General features: G+C 60.9%; 2 protein-coding genes and 1 long non-coding RNA gene across 11 annotated transcripts in view; 2 read left to right on the top strand and 1 right to left on the bottom strand.

Annotated features, from left to right (window-relative positions):
• MYO9B (myosin IXB) overlaps nucleotides 1-10,575 on the top strand; it is a 90,737-nt gene extending 80,162 nt beyond the window's left edge. For 5 of the 7 annotated variants that reach the window (XM_023246941.2, XM_023246959.2, XM_023246946.2 and 2 more), the window contains 16 exons: nucleotides 753-886; nucleotides 1,118-1,308; nucleotides 2,431-2,529; nucleotides 2,641-2,814; nucleotides 2,898-2,939; nucleotides 3,135-3,246; nucleotides 4,412-4,485; nucleotides 4,939-5,131; nucleotides 5,220-5,348; nucleotides 5,607-5,712; nucleotides 6,007-6,138; nucleotides 7,097-7,220; nucleotides 7,672-7,719; nucleotides 8,065-8,207; nucleotides 8,879-9,006; nucleotides 9,127-10,575. In XM_023246941.2, the coding sequence (XP_023102709.2) occupies nucleotides 753-886; nucleotides 1,118-1,308; nucleotides 2,431-2,529; nucleotides 2,641-2,814; nucleotides 2,898-2,939; nucleotides 3,135-3,246; nucleotides 4,412-4,485; nucleotides 4,939-5,131; nucleotides 5,220-5,348; nucleotides 5,607-5,712; nucleotides 6,007-6,138; nucleotides 7,097-7,220; nucleotides 7,672-7,719; nucleotides 8,065-8,207; nucleotides 8,879-9,006; nucleotides 9,127-9,542 (2,245 nt within the window). In that variant the 3' untranslated portion in view covers nucleotides 9,543-10,575. The remainder of the gene's footprint in view (nucleotides 1-752; nucleotides 887-1,117; nucleotides 1,309-2,430; nucleotides 2,530-2,640; nucleotides 2,815-2,897; nucleotides 2,940-3,134; nucleotides 3,247-4,411; nucleotides 4,486-4,938; nucleotides 5,132-5,219; nucleotides 5,349-5,606; nucleotides 5,713-6,006; nucleotides 6,139-7,096; nucleotides 7,221-7,671; nucleotides 7,720-8,064; nucleotides 8,208-8,878; nucleotides 9,007-9,126) is intronic. The other 2 variants (XM_023246950.2, XM_023246954.2) reach the window with 1 other exon arrangement.
• Nucleotides 1,302-7,097, bottom strand: LOC123382593. Of its 2 annotated transcripts, XR_006591183.1 has the most exons (4): nucleotides 6,850-7,097; nucleotides 4,275-6,212; nucleotides 3,799-3,934; nucleotides 1,302-1,668 (listed from the first exon to the last, which is right to left on the bottom strand). It is a non-coding gene; the product is annotated as an uncharacterized LOC123382593 (long non-coding RNA). The 2 variants fall into 2 exon arrangements; XR_006591180.1 differs by having other exon boundaries at nucleotides 3,799-6,212.
• Nucleotides 10,576-12,005: 1,430 nt separating the features above from the next.
• USE1 (unconventional SNARE in the ER 1) lies at nucleotides 12,006-14,926 on the top strand. Of its 2 annotated transcripts, XM_006928574.5 has the most exons (9): nucleotides 12,006-12,169; nucleotides 12,495-12,544; nucleotides 12,704-12,782; nucleotides 12,873-13,025; nucleotides 13,540-13,552; nucleotides 13,648-13,755; nucleotides 13,992-14,019; nucleotides 14,306-14,480; nucleotides 14,722-14,926. In XM_006928574.5, exons 1-9 carry the CDS (start codon nucleotides 12,029-12,031, stop codon nucleotides 14,902-14,904), a joined length of 930 nt encoding a protein of 309 aa, XP_006928636.2. In that variant the 5' UTR covers nucleotides 12,006-12,028; the 3' UTR covers nucleotides 14,905-14,926. The 2 variants fall into 2 exon arrangements, with proteins under 2 accessions (XP_006928636.2, XP_003982081.3); XM_003982032.6 differs by lacking the exon at nucleotides 13,648-13,755 and having other exon boundaries at nucleotides 12,008-12,169.
• Nucleotides 14,927-15,239: the final 313 nt, after the last annotated feature.

Below are 15,239 nucleotides of genomic sequence, written 5' to 3' on the forward strand. Positions count from 1 at the left end.
GCCTGACGCGGGGCTCACATTCAAGAAACCACGAGGTCTTTGGGGCGCCTGGGTGGCTCAGTAGGTCGAGCAGCCGACTCCGGCTCAGGTCATGATCTCGCCGTCTGTGAGTTCGAGCCCCGCGTTGGGCTCTGTGCTGACAGTTCAGAGCCTGGAGTCTGCTTCAGATTCTGTGTCTCCCCTTCTCTCTGCCCCTCCCCTGCTTGTGCTCTCTCTGTCTTTCAAAAATGAATAAACATAAAAATAAAAATTAAAAAAAGAAAGAAACCACGAGGTCATGACCTGAGCCAAAACCAAGAGTGAGACACTTAACCGACTGAGCCACCGGCGCCCCTGCAAAGACCCTTTTCCCAAATAAAGTCACACGCCCAGGTCCTGAGCGTTATTTAGCACATGGACACATCTTTTGGGGGGCACACCATTCAGTGTATGATTTGGCATGTGTTTGATTTTTTCCCCCTGAAACTTGGGCCCGTAAAAACACATTAAGGGGGCAGAGCGTAAGTTATATATATATATATTTTTTAATGAGAATGGGGTCATGCTGTGGTGGCTTCCCTGCATCTTGCTTTTTTACCTGACCCCCCCCTTGTCAGTTCACACAAACCAATCTCATTTTTAGTAGCATCTCATTGCGCTGACAACCAAGAAAAGCGTTATTTTTTCTCTATAAGTAAGAGGACCTTTCCTTCAGCCTTGCTTCCGTGGTCATTTCCAGAGGCTTAAATGAAACCCCTTACTTTCCCCTACAGATCCACTTTTAAAAGACTTTTCTTGCACAAGAACAAGGATAAAAAAGCCAGCCTGGAGGGTGTGGAGGAAACTGAGAACACAGTGCCAGGGCACACGGTGCTGGAAGCTGCTGCCACCAAGAAGAATCTAGAAGGTTGGTTGCTGGCAGCCTCAGGGATGGATGGTGGAGCCGCCAGGGTCCCTGGGGACGTGTGCTACCTCCAGGTGGGGCCTTGGGCACAGGGCTTCAGGGCTGGTCCCAGCCCCACCAGGGCACTTTCTGGCTGCAGACCCCGGTTCACGGCAGGGCAGGGTCCTGGTTCTCTGTGTGTGTGACCCTGCCTCCCCCAGCACCCACCTCACCAGCGGCTCCTTCTCCCTCCAGCCTCCTCCAGCCACCAGCACCGCCACGCGGCCGGGGAGAAGCACGCCAAGGAGCCAGGAGGCAAAGGGAAGAAGAACCGAAACCTCAAGATCGGCAGAATCACGGTGTCAGAGAAGTGGCGGGAGTCGGTGTTCCGCCAGATCACCAACGCCAACGAGCTCAAGTACCTGGATGAGTTCCTGCTCAACAAGGTGGGTCACCCAGGGGCACGTACGGCGTCGCGGGGGGACACGCAGTGTCAGAGCTGGGCCTCCCCAGAAGGGTTTTCACCACCCGGCCGTTTTCTGAGCCGCCACACCACAGCCCTTCGTGCGCCGGGAACAGAAAATCCAGGTGCACAGTTCCGGCACAGAAAGTTCCGGAAACCAGATGAGAACCCCTCCCTGGGCTCACGTGAGAACACCTGCAGCCGGTGTTCCTGTTGCTCACCACAGATGTTTACATCTCGTGTAAAAACTCAGTGGGTCTTGAGGTGCTGGCTCAGGCGGTAGAGCATGGGACTCTTGATCTCAGGGTCGTGGGTTCAAGCCCCACGTTGGGCATGGAGCTTACTTTAAAAAAAAGAAAAAAAAGGTCAGCGGGTCTTAATACAGGGACTGCACAGAAAATGTAGAACCGGGGCACCTGGGTGGCTCAGTCGGGCACCCAACTTCGGCTCAGGTCATGATCTCACAGTTTGTAAGTTCGAGCCCCGCATCAGGCTCTGTGCTGACCGCTCAGAGCCCGGAGCCCGCTTCGGATTCCGTGTCTCCCTCTCTCTCCAACCCTCCCCCGTTTATGCCCTGTCTCTCTCCCAAAAATAAACATTAGAAATTTAAAAGGAAAAAAAAAAATACACTTTTAACGAAACACGTTGGGTCTCAGGGCAGGTGCTGATTGAGTGCTTAGTGTATACAGTGGAGCTGAATTAGTAACCACGGCATGGATCCGGGGCGTGGCTCAGTGTTAAGTGCCTGTGAGGGCTGGCAGGAAGGGCCCCAGCTAGACCAGTGGTTTTCAACCAGAGATGGTCCTGCCCCAGGAGATACTCTGGGACATCTGCAGACATTTTTGACTGTCCTGACTGGGGAGTGCTACTGGCATCTGGGGCGTGGGGTCCAGGGGTGCTGATCAACAGCCCCCAGTGTGATCCAGCCCCAAATGTTGGGTGCTGTAAACCCGAACTAAGGGGACTGGAAGGACCGGGATTAGCCAGAGGGCCTGGATTTTTTCCCAGAGGAGCCAGGGAAGGACTGGGGACAGAGCGGAACAGCCACCAATCAGATGCAAAACCTGAGGTCACTCAGGGTCAGCGCACCTCTTTCTTCCTACAGATAAACGACCTGCGCTCCCAGAAGACCCCCATTGAGAGTTTATTCATCGAAGCCACCGAGAAGTTCAGGAGCAACCTCAAAACCATGTACTCTGTCCCCGTACGTGCAGCCCCCAGCCCTGGCGAGGGCCCCTGTGGGGATCCCCATGGCCTCTCCCGGGCGCCTCCCCCTTCTGTCTTTCCCCCCCGGGTCACGCCTGCATCCCTGCAGAATGGCAAGATCCACGTCGGCTACAAGGACCTGATGGAGAACTACCAGATTGTCGTGAACAACCTGGCGGCCGAGCGGGGGGAGAAGGACACCAACTTGGTCCTCAACCTTTTCCAGTCGCTGCTCGACGAGTTCACCCGCGGACACACCAAGAATGACTTCGAGCCGCCCAAGGTTGGTGGCGCGGCTTCGGGGACGGGGGCAGGCGGGGGCGCTCCCGGGGCCCACACAGACTTCGCCTCTGTGCCCCCTCACAGCCGAGCAAAGCCCAGAAGAAGAAGCGGAAGCAGGACCGTGCTGTGAGTATTTGCACGCGTGCGAGAGAGTGTGTGTGTGTGTGTGAGCGTGTTTTCCCGCCCAGCCCTAGGGAACCCGGCCGTGAATGGGAACCTCGGCCCCAATATGCCACGGGCCGCGTGCACGCTGGGCGGCCCCGTGGTGAGACCGTGGAGGGTCTGCCCTCGCCGCTCAGCGCCCTCCTCCACCGCCCCCAGGTCCAGCACCACAACGGGCACGTATTCGCCAGCTACCAGGTGAGCATCCCTCAGTCGTGTGAGCAGTGTCTCTCCTACATCTGGCTCATGGACAAGGCCCTGCTCTGCAGCGGTGAGTGCCCCAAACCCCCGCATCCCCTAACGCTGTCACCACTCCCCCTGACCCTTCACTTTGTCTCCCCCCCCACCCTCCACACCACACCTCCGGACCCTCCCACTGCAGCCCCTGACCCTTCCCCATGCCCAAGAACCCTCCACAACATCTTTGGCTCACCTGCTGCACCCCCTGACCCTCACCTTGCCCTGGGACCCTCCTACCAAGCCCCCTGATCCCCCACCATGTCCCCAACCCCTCACTGTGCACCAGGGCCTTCACTCAAGCCACACGGTGGATCTTTCTGGAACACTGCCCTCGCCACACCTCACGCACTCAGACCTCCCACTGTCACCCTGGGGCAGATCCCGATTCTCAGCCAGCCCTGAGGCCCCCAGCCACCTCTGCAGCCTGCCCTCCACCTCGCCAGGTTACCCCACGTCCTTCCTCCAAGCCCGTCAACACACTGCCCCTGCTGCCTGAACTCCAGCGCCTCTCTCGACCCCCCGAGTCCCTCCCTCATGTGCCAGGCGAGGTCAGTCAGCCCCACAGGAACCCCGAGAAACATACAGCCCAGGATGACCCAGCTGGCAGGAGGCCGGGGCCGGGTCAGTCGGTCTCTGGCAGTTGTATTTTCCTGCAGGGATCAGCTTTCTCTCCCTGGGCCTCTCTCTCTTCTGCCCGGGGTCTCCTGTCTCCTCAGTCCCTGTGTAAAGAGCGATCTGTCCCCTCATGTCCATCACAAATACCCAGGCAGTGCTTCTGATTCTGTGTCTCCCTTTCCCTCTGCCCCTCCCCCGCTCACGCTCTGTCTCTCAAAAATAAATAAAAATGTTAAAAAAAAAAAAAAACCCAGGCAGTTGTCACCGTCCTGAGACAAGGACACTAGCTGCCCTCTCCTTTTTGGTCTCAGCCCATTTCCTCTCTCAAGTATGCCCCTGCCCCCCACCTCCCCCCTCCCGAGCCCTTGCTCCTGTCCCGCCGGCCGGGCTCTGAGGCCACACAGAGTCACCAGCTGTGAACATCTGCCCACGTGGCTTCCTCACCTGGGCATCAGGGCAGGGATTCGTAGGACTCCAATTTAGAAGCTGGTCAGCGGGTCCCTGGCCGACAGGGCAGGCGGCCTCGGGAAACCGGGGTCCTCGATGCATCATCTGTGACCACCCCCCCCCTTACCTCCTAGTGTGCAAGATGACCTGCCACAAGAAGTGTGTGCCCAAGATTCAGACCTACTGCGCCTACGCATGCAGGAGAAAGGTGAGCAGGCCGGGAACTTTCCGGAACACCTAGGGGAGGCACTCCCGAGCGATGCAGAGGAGAGGGTGTGCTTGGTGCCAGGCCAGCGTAGGGTGTCAGACGAGGGGCTGGTTTGCAGCCCCTGTTCTGTCAGAGCCCCTCGGGGTCTCCTGAGACAGGACTGGGCTTATACGTGCGTCTCAGACCCCCAGCCCTGCCCCGCCCGAGACCCAGGAGGGCGTCCCCAACTCTGCGTGAGGGAGGCAGGGTCCCAAGCACTGGAGCTGCAGCGGAAGCAGGACCAACCACCCTGAGGCAGCTGGGGCCGCTCCGCAGGGGGAGCCCCTGCCCAGCGGCCAGCAAGCTCACCTCCCCAGCCAGGCGCCCCCAGCAGCCTATGGGGGGCGTGAGGGGCAGGGAGGGTAGAGCCCACACAGGAGACCTGACCCCCCCCCCCCACCTCTGGTACTGCAGAGCGAGCCAGGCGCCGAGCCGGGCCACTTCGGCGTGTGCGTGGACAGCCTGACCAGTGACAAGGCCTCAGTGCCTGTTGTGCTGGAGAAGCTTCTGGAACATGTGGAGATGCACGGCCTGTACACCGAGGGCCTCTACCGCAAGTCGGGCGCTGCCAACCGCACGCGGGAGCTCCGACAGGCACTGCAGACAGGTGGGTGTCCGGGGGGAGTGGGCACGAGGGGGCTGGGGCACAGCCCCCCTGCCTGCGTTCACCAGCCCCGCCCCCCGCCTCCCCGCAGACCCCGCGGCCGTCAAGCTGGAGAACTTCCCCATCCATGCCATCACCGGCGTGCTCAAGCAGTGGCTTCGGGAGCTGCCTGAGCCCCTCATGACTTTTGCCCAGTACGGCGACTTCCTCCGAGCCGTAGGTGAGTCCCACAGCAGCAGCGAGGGCAGGGCAGGTGGCCACGGCCAGGGTTGGAACCACGCGCGCTCACTGCGGCTAATCGGGGAGCACAGCTGAGAAGCCAAGGCTCAAAGCAGCCGGCCCGGTGCGGGTCCCCAGCCTAGGGCACGTAGCCCTTGTGGCCCTGCATCTGGCCCCACGTGGCGGGGGGGCTCCCCTGCGCCCCGGGAACGTTGGGGGGGCCAGCGCTATGGGGAGCTGACGCCCTGGGTCCTTCCAGAGCTGCCGGGAAAGCAGGAGCAGCTGGCCGCCATCTACACCGTCCTGGAGCACCTGCCTGAGGCCAACCACAACTCATTGGAGAGGCTCATCTTCCACCTCGTCAAGCAAGTGCCTGCCACCTGCTCTTGTGGGGTGGGGGTCCCCATCAGGAGCCCCGCCACAGTGTTCCCTGGGCCAGCGTTCTCTGGTGGTTGCACCCCAGGCCCCGGGGCCGGGTTGGGGGCGGGGGTCGGGGAGGGGCCCCCCACGCTCTCCTGCGGTGGCTCTCTGCCCCATGGAAGCGAGGTGCTAGCCTCCACCTCCAGGGTCTGGAGGCACTTTTCCTGGCAGCAGCCCCAGGGTCCTGGCCTCCAGTCTCGGGGCTCCCTGGCCACCCCTAACTGCCGCTCACCACGCAGGGTGGCCCTGCTCGAGGACGTGAACCGCATGTCGCCCAGTGCTCTCGCTATCATCTTCGCACCCTGCCTCCTGCGCTGCCCTGACAACTCAGACCCACTGACCAGCATGAAGGATGTCCTCAAGGTCACCACGTGAGTGCCAGGCGCCGGGGCCCCCGCGCGGTCTCCTCCGGCAGCTAGGGCATCACTTCCGAATGCTTTGGAGGCTGGAGAACACAGAAAGGAGGAGAAAGCCCTCGTCTCCAGTTGCAGGGCGAGGGGCAGACGGCAAAGCCCCGCGTTCCCGGCCTCTGGTTAGCAACAAGAGCCGTCAGGAAAAGCAGCAGTGGCCTGGGGGTGTCTTCCCCTTCTCCCCACCGCGCCATCCTCAAAAGTTTTCAAAGTTCTTCAAAAGAACTCAGAAGAAAGTCGTTAGACATCAGCCACCAAGAGGACATTGTTTAGGCTTCGAATTGTAAAAATAAGAACGTGTCACCCTAGGCGGTTTCTTGGGCGGCCCTGACGCTACCCCAGTAGCCGCGTGGTGTTGACAGAGTTCCTTCCGGCCTCTTCCGCCACACTCTTTGCTCCTTTTTTCCTCATGTGGTCGAGATGTCGGGAGACCTGAGCTGCGATTCTTTCTCCGGGCTGAGCTGCCCGCCCTCCCCCCACTGACCACTGCAGGCTGAGCCCCCCACACACTTAACCACTCACAGTGCACCTTCTGGAGCCCTTGGGGTGGCTTGCCTGCGGCCCCTGTGACAAATCGCCCAGCCTCCCCGTTCCTCATGCTTCCACGGGAGGTGGGAGAACCCCCACCCCGCAGGGTGACTATGAGGGATCGGTTCACTCTGATCCGCGTACTGTACTTCCTCCTTCAAACCAGGCTGGTTGAGTCCGAGGCTCAGGCTCAGAGAGGTGGAGTGAGCCGCACGAGGTCACACGGTGAGCTGGCACCAAGATGACACAGCCCACGGCTGTGTCTGTGGCCCTGCCTGGTCTCTGGATCTCTGCCTGGCCGCCGTGCCCCAGTCTCCGGGCAGTGCCTCTCTAGACGCCAGGCCCTGACGCTGGCCGTCCTGGGGCAGTGACTGAGTCACCTTCTCCGCAGGTGCGTGGAGATGCTGATCAAGGAACAGATGAGGAAGTACAAGGTGAAGATGGAGGAGATCAGCCAGCTGGAAGCCGCGGAGAGCATCGCCTTCCGCAGACTCTCCCTCCTGCGACAGAACACTGTGAGTGGAGGGGTGGGCGGGGCCGGTGGGCGGGGCTTGGGCGTGGGGCGGGGCCTCACGCCATCCTTGCCCTCCCTGCCCACCCTCGGCCACAAGCTGCCTGGCCAGGGGCCTCATGGGAGCAAGGTTGGGAGGCAGGTCCCCCACATCGGCTAAACGACCGCCTCCCTCCCCCAGCCTCATGCCGACTGCCCCTCAAAGGGCAGCAGGGCACCTGGCACCCGCTTGGTGATGGTTCAGGTCATCCACCAGCCCCGCCTACGGGGAAGACTTCCCACAGCAGAAGTGGCCCTACAGTGGGGGTGGGGGCTGAGGGGGAGGCAGGTCTGGGGCTCCCGGGGGAGGACCCCGTCCTTGTCCCCGCAGCCAGATGTGGCTCCGGTGCCCGTGACTTACACCCGTGTGGTGATCGTGGCCCTGTGTGGTCACCCTCTGTTCATCTCTTTCCCAGCCATGGCCTCTCAAACTGGGGTTTTCGTCTCCCTATGAGGGGGTCCTGGTATGTACATGTTCCGCGGGCCCACCCTGCATGTCTCCGGGCGTGGTGCATGCTGGGTTCACCTCGTGCCCGTGGTCTCCTAGGATAGACTGAGCGTGTCCTAACCTTCTGGAAGTGCATGCTGGGGGAGGCCCGTCGCCTGCTGCCCACCTGCGCTGAGGATGACTAATCAGCCGAGCACCGGCCACTCGGTCCCCACCTGATCCCCGGAGCAGCCTCACTAAGCCCACCCTTCCACGTCAGAACTAATCTCTCCCGGAGCCGTTCACACCACCCTCTCCCTCCCGTGAGCACTGAGCCCACCGTCCAGAGGGGCCAGCCAGACCTGCCGTTTGTCTGTTGCAGAACAAGAGCCCCAAGACCCCGGGAAGCAGCGTGGGCGGCCTGGAGGACCTCGGGGTGCTGCCAGAAGAGGAAGTGCCCAGCGGTGACGAGGACCGCGAGAAGGAGATCCTCATTGAACGGATCCAGTCCATCAAGGAGGAGAAGCAAGTGTCTCTGCCCCCTTCCTGCCCTCGGCTCTGCCGTCCGGCCCCCACCCCCAGGCCCCTCTGCCATAGCGGACCTGGCTGTTAGGAGGCTGACGGGCTAGGCTCGTTCCCGCCATCCAGTACCCACCTCGTGGGGTGCTGCTGTCCTAACACGCAGCCTAGCGCTCTGTTTAAACCCCACACTTGGCCACCGGGAACCGTGGTGGCCCACAAAGAAAGAAGGGGCAGCAGAGGGGTAATGCCCAAACTCTGCCTGGAAGTTGGTCTTAGCTGGAGTGACCAACCAGTCTGTCGTCCCGCCAAGACGTGTGAATAGGGCACCATTAACGTGCCAGGAGAACAGGTGTGACCCGGGCCACCCGGCCACCCTAGTCTTAGGAACAAGGTAGGGCGCGCCAGGCAGAGGGAACAACACTTGCCAAGGCCCTGAGGCAGAAGCAGGTCACTAGCTCAGTACAGGGCCTTCCCTCAGCAGCCTGACACATCCCTCCCATGAGTTTCTCCGGGCCGGCTGTGATTTGGGGACGGGTGTTGGGGGTGCTGGGAGCAGGGACTCCCATCCAGGACCAGGAAGGCCTGTTCTGCCCCCTACCCGGCGGCTGGCACTCTGGAGGGGTGGTCTTTCACCTTGGGAACAGCCTTAGACACCGTGACCCCCTCATCCCCAGGGAGGACATCACCTACCGGCTGCCGGAGCTGGACCCTCGGGGCTCCGACGAGGAAAACCTGGACTCGGAAACGTCGGCCAGCACCGAGAGCCTGTTGGAAGAGCGGGCCGGGCGGGGGGCCTCAGAAGGTCAGTATTAAGGCGGCGTCTGCTTTTCTCCTTCCCGTGTCCACCACCGGCAGGCCCTGGGGCAAGGGTCCATCTACTGGCCCTGAAGCTGCAGTAACCCTGCCGTCTGTCTCTCAAAAGGGCCCCCCGCGCCTGCTCTCCCCAGCCCCGGCGCGCCCGCCCTGAGCCCCCTCCCCGTGGCAGCCGCCCCCCCACGACGAAGGCCGTCGTCCTTCGTGACGGTCAGAGTGAAGACCCCCCGGCGGACCCCCATCATGCCCACAGCCAACATCAAGCTCCCACCCGGCCTACCCTCCCACCTCCCTGGCCGGGCACCGGGTGCCCAGGAGGGTGCTGCCCTAGTGAGGCGCCGAGAGCCGCCCGCCCGCCGCCCGGACCAGGTGCACTCTGTGTATATCACACCCGGCACGCACCTGCCCGCGCGGGGCACTCGGGAGCCCGCGGACGAGGACGCCCAGCCTCCCGGGGCCAAGCGGAGGTACTCGGACCCCCCGACCTACTGCCTGCCCCCCACCCCGGGCCAGGCCAACGGCTGAGGGCCCACACAGTGCCAGAGGCCGCGTGTCTGAGGACGACCCAGTGCCGGAGCTGGGCGTGAGCTGCAGAGCCAGCATCTGGCCGAGAAGGATTCCGAATGAAAAGCTCCGAAAGCAATGTGAGGTGGGCGTCAGCTCCGAGCGCAGAGTCCAGGCGGGGAGAGGCCAGCCGAGGCCCCGTCGCCCTGGCTGGGCCCCCACATCACACAGACACGCCCACCCAGAGCACCAAATCATGGTGGGCAGCCTGGCATCTCCCACCTCCCTTTTTGTTTTTATGGTAACTGTTTCTTCGTGCGTGGTTTACATAACTTCAAACTGTAACAGCCTTAACAAGAGACCAAATTGTTTTTTATACGTGTATGTACAAACTTTTATATTAACGCCCTGCATCGCCCTTGTAACCTGGACATGAGTCTTTGGAGCAAAGCCCGCAACAGCCGCCACACGGAGGAGGCCCAGACTCGCGCTGAGGACGGCTCGGGGCCCGTGGTCTGAGGGCCAGGACCGTGCACAGGGGATTTGGACCCTTGGGGCACCTGACTGCCCCAAGTCCGTCTCAGACTCCTCCTCTGGCCCAGCTGGCAACCGGCCACCTGGCTGGCATGCACTTGAAGGAGCGTTGGAGCCTCTCTGGGGATCAAGGCTGGTGGTTGGAGTCAGGACACAGGGTGGTAGGCAGCCTCCGCCCGCAGCACCACAGACCTCACATCCCAGGGAGACTTGAATGTGGCCGTCACTCTTCTGTCCACCACGCCCTGGACTCAGGAGGCTGGAGGAGGCCATCCTTGGCACGCCGCCCGTTCCGTGTGGCGAACAGGAGCCGCGACTCAGGACCACTCACCGGCAGGGAGGGCAAGGCCTGGGGTTGTACATTCCTACTGGTCAACAGTGATGATCTGGGGAATCTCCGGAGAGGGGCTTCCTCTCTCTCAGGCCTGGGTCGCTCCCCAGACACACGGCCACAGGTCTGGTACGAGAGGTGCCCCAGGTGCCCCACGAGCCGTGTGAAATAAAAAGTGCCTGAAAAGTGTTTGCGTGCAATTCCTGCTCGGACTGGTTCAGAGTTGGAGGAGCAGGGGTTGACAGGTGGGGCGGGGGAGGGGTCCACCCTGTGACCTCAGCCAAAAGGGGTGCAGGGCAGGGGGATGTGCCCCCCGGTCTGGGAGGACCTGCCTCGATTGTCCCACAAATGCTGCTGCTGGAATTTCACACGCACTCTGGGTGCTAGAGTGGTGGGCTTGCTGGAAGGGCTTGTTAATTGATCTGGAAATGGGGGTGAGGGGCTGGCAGAGCCTGTTGTCCTGGGAGCTGCCTCCTGGTGCCCTGTTTCAGCACCCAGCCTCTCCCCAGGTAGGGCTCAAATGTCAGCTGTAGGGGCCATCTGCCCTATGAAGGGCAACAGAACTAGAAACCACACACCCCCACCATCCCCTCTCAGACCAGCTCCCAGGCTGCAAATCAGATGGGCAGTTGTGGGAACCTGCTGGCAGGTGGGGTCCATGGGGGTGGGGTGGGGGACAGTGAAGAACCCTAGTCCAGACTGCACATGAGGGAGAGTTGAGAGGCTTGTCCAAGGCCACGTATTTGGGATGGGACAGGGCTGGGATTCAGAACCTGCCTCATCTGCCCCCTGGATTCCTTCATCTACCCTGGGTTTCCTCTCCTCCATAGTATTTCTCAAGAACACCAGGCCCACAGGTGTGACCAGGACACAAGTGACGTGAGGAGTGGGAAGATGGATGAGGGCTGCATGACAGGCTCTAGTCCCTCTAAAGTCCCCCCTCCTCACCCGGTCTGCAAGCCTGGGGTGGGAGGAGCTCAGAGAATGGGCTTCAGCTGGAGGGCTGGGGACCCAGGTGGGTTCTCTCCATGAGGCCTGGTGGGTTAGGGGTGACCCCGCCCCACCTCTCACCCCAGGGCTAGCTAATGTTCCCCTGGAGGCAGGCTTTGTCACACCACCCAAAGTTCCACCCAAAGGAGGAACCGAGCCCAGAAAAATTAAGAAACCTCGCTCAAGGCCCCGGGGGGGGGGGGGGGGGTCAGCGTCAGACCCGGAAGAACATAATCACAAACTGGATGGGCCCCTAAGCCTTGGATTCCTTAGTCCCAGGGCCGTACCCCAGGAAGAACCGGGAAGGCTGCCTGGATACGGAAGAGCTCAGTATGAGAAGAACCCAAACAGGAGTGGGTGTGGGGGAAGGAATTCCGATCAGAAAGAAAAGAATAAGCAGAGGACGTATACTGCACATGGACCTGACCTCGAAGGATCCGGTCCTTTCAACCCTCCCGGAAGAGCTAAGACGCCTGCGGGGGTGGGGGGGGGGGGGGGGAGGAAAGCGATTCAGTCCTGAATAAACATGGACAGCACAGCGCCCCTCCTTGAAATAAGACGTTACTTCCGCCCCAAACAAAGATGGAACCGCGAGCGAGCGGCGGACGCGACCGGAAGAGGTCAAAACGAGGGCGCTTCCGACCTTTCCAAGATGGCGCCGGCGGAAGGGACCGGGTACCGCCGAGAGGGGATGGCAGCGTCGAGGCTGGAGCTGAACCTGGTGCGGCTGCTCTGCCGCTGCGAAACGATGGCAGCGGAGAAGCGGGACCCGGACGAGTGGCGTCTGGAAAAGGTGAGGGAAACCTGTACTTCCGAGTACAACTCGACTCCCAGAAGGCGGCCTACGGGGCTGACGGCCACCGGGCCCGACTCCCCAGTCCCAACAGCCGCTCTGGCCACGCCCCTTCCGGTCGGCTCCGCCACGTCCACCTGCAGCTCCCGCCCCCTTCCCTGAAGCTCAGCTGGCCCCGCCCCCCTGGGACGTGGCTCCTCCCTTTTCAGTCCTGCCCCGTCCTGGTCCCGCCCCTTGATGGCTCTGACCACCCCACCTTTGAGCGTTATTAGTGCGAGGATGGGGGGGGGGGGAACCAGGCTTACACCCCACTTTCCCTCCCCAGTACGTGGGAGCTCTCGAGGACATGCTGCAGGCCCTGAAAACCCAGGCAAGGTGAGTGCCGGCGGCTACAGGGGCTTCAAATCAGGGATGGGAGTCGAGGCCTGAAGGCCAGCCCCTGTTGGGGAATCCCTGGGCTCCAGCCCCTGCTGACACCCTTCCCAGAACTGGAGGCAGTGGGCAGGTTTTCTTTTTCCTCTTCTCACCTTCCAGCAAACCGGCCTCCGAGGTGATCAATGAATATTCCCGCAAGGTAGATTTCCTGAAGGGGATGCTGCAGGCAGAGAAGCTGGTGAGCAGGGGTACTCTTCTTCCTCGGCCCTCATCATGCTCACCTGCCCAGGACCTGCCCGTCCGGTGACCCCTTTTCCCTCTTCTGCAGACCTCCTCCTCAGAGAAAGCACTAGCCAACCAGTTCCTGGCCCCTGGCCGTGTACCAACCACAGCCAAGGAGCGGGTACCCGCCACGAAGACAGTGCATCTGCAGTCCCGGGCACGGTACACCAGCGAAATGCGGAGTGAGCTTCTAGGCACGGTAGGGCTTTCTCCCTGATCCCTGGGAACTCTTTGGTCAGGGACAGGAGATTAGTGCCTGTGCGTAGCAGAACCACCCCACCCTGGCAGGTGCAGGGACCCTAAGGGGCCCAACAGCCTCCACCCTGGGCCCACAGTAGGCTTCCCAACAGAAGGGCCTAGACAGGACTTTGCTAGATATCTAGGAGTTTGGTACAAGGCGAAAATGGCACCTATCTCGTTAAGCCCCAGAGTTGGCCCAGAGCAACAGATAGACAAGTTTGCCACAGACAGACTGAGTTTATCTCATCTTGCCACAAGTGGACGAGTTTTTTCACCTGTAAAACAGGATGACAGGTGTCCTTTTGAACACTTTACGTGGGTCAGGTAAACCCTCAATATGAAGAAACTGAGGCACAGAGGTCATAGGACTTGCCCAGGGCCCTGACTAAGAGTGGGGAGTTTCCGAGAGCAGAAAGGACAGTTTGGGGGCATTACCAGGTAGGTGACTTCATACCTCTCTCTTTTTCCCATAGGACTCTGCTGGAGGTGAGTCAACCTGAATAAAACAGGACTTGAGGCTTAGCTGTCTGGGACAAGACATGTGCTGCCTCTTTCACCTGCCTCCTCCACGGTCTTCACAGCCCAGGGAGCACATCCCCAGGGGCATCACCTAGTTAAGCCTGATGGGGGTGCCAGGACAGAGGAGATGGGCCCCAGAGGAAATAAAGCCGGATACACCCAGCCCACAGGTTAGGCTAGCAGAGGGACCTGGGGCCTGGGGGAGCCCAGATAAGGATGAGGAAAACTTCTTAAAAGAGAGGGCATTTGACCTAGAGCTTTGAAGCATGATCAGGAGCTCACTGGGCAGCAGACAAGATAGGAAACAACATTATGAGTAGCAGACACAGCACAAGCGATGATCAGGAAGTTGGAAAACGGGAAACCAATCCTCTCTTTCTTCCTGCTTGGCCTTTTTCACTTACAGAGCCCGAGCTGGATGTGAGGAAGAGAACGTGAGTGCCTTCAGCCCTTGGGGAGCACTGGGGGAGGGGGGGGGCAGTATGGGGGGCTGGATGAACCTTGGGCCACTGAGGCACCAAACCATGAGGGCCACCACAAGCATCTAAACCATTGATCAGAAGCCACTTGTGGGGATGTTCTTCCTAAAAACCAAAGTAAAGAAGGGGAAAACTGAGGCCCAAGGAGGGCCGTGGCCAGAGCCATAACCTCTGGGTTCCTTGGGAACATGTTGGTCTCTTCCTATCCCACGCCTGCCTGTCCGCCCACGTGTGAGGGCAGTGGGGTGGCAGGGCCCAGGCCAGGAGATGAGAAACAGTCAGCAGCCGAACTAGACCTCGTCCTGCAGCGACATCAGAACCTCCAGGAGAAGCTGGCAGAGGAGATGCTAGGCCTGGCCCGGAGCCTCAAGACCAACACACTGGCCGCCCAGAGCGTCATTAAGAAGGACAACCAGGTGTGAGGACTGTGGGGCCTTTTCAGCCTCTGCCCTGGGACGCCAGACAAGGCTTCCCAGCAGAGGGGCATGGGGGCCAGGGCTTTGTTGGATCAAGGAGTCTGACAGAAGGCAAAAGTGGACTTCCCAGCAGGGGGCGCAGTACCAGCCAGGGCCCAGAGGAGGGGACTTGCCCCAGGGTGGTGGCGAGAGGCCACGCTTGGCCGCAGTCCCGCTGACACTCTCCCCACCTGCCCCACAGACCCTGTCGCACTCACTCAAGATGGCTGACCAGAACCTGGAGAAGCTGAAGACGGAGTCGGAGCGGCTGGAGCAACACACGCAGAAGTCGGTCAACTGGCTGCTCTGGGCCATGCTTGTTATCGTCTGCTTCATCTTCATCAGCATGGTCCTCTTCATCCGCATCATGCCCAAACTCAAATAAAGACCTGTGCTGGCCCCCCGCATCCGTCTGCCCTCCACCCGTGTTCACGGGTGCCCTTTGGGCTAGGCAACAATACGGGAGGGTCTTTGCAGGTTCCTGAGAGCCACAGAGGATGCACGAGCCGGAGAGGAAGGTCAGTCTGGGAAGGGACTCAGAGGACCATCCCCCTCGGATTCCCCCCTGGTACCTACCCCACACTGCAAAAGGCCGGGTCCCAAGAAGCCCCAGGAGCCTCCGGTCTGATAGAGTCGAAGGCCAACAGTGCCTTCAGCCCTGTGGGATCAAGGGGAGGGTGGGGGAGAAATGGGGCTATGCCTGGAGGTCGGCCTGGAGGA

This window comes from Felis catus, chromosome A2 (assembly GCF_018350175.1).
Source record: "Felis catus isolate Fca126 chromosome A2, F.catus_Fca126_mat1.0, whole genome shotgun sequence".
Lineage (NCBI taxonomy): Eukaryota > Metazoa > Chordata > Mammalia > Carnivora > Felidae > Felis > Felis catus.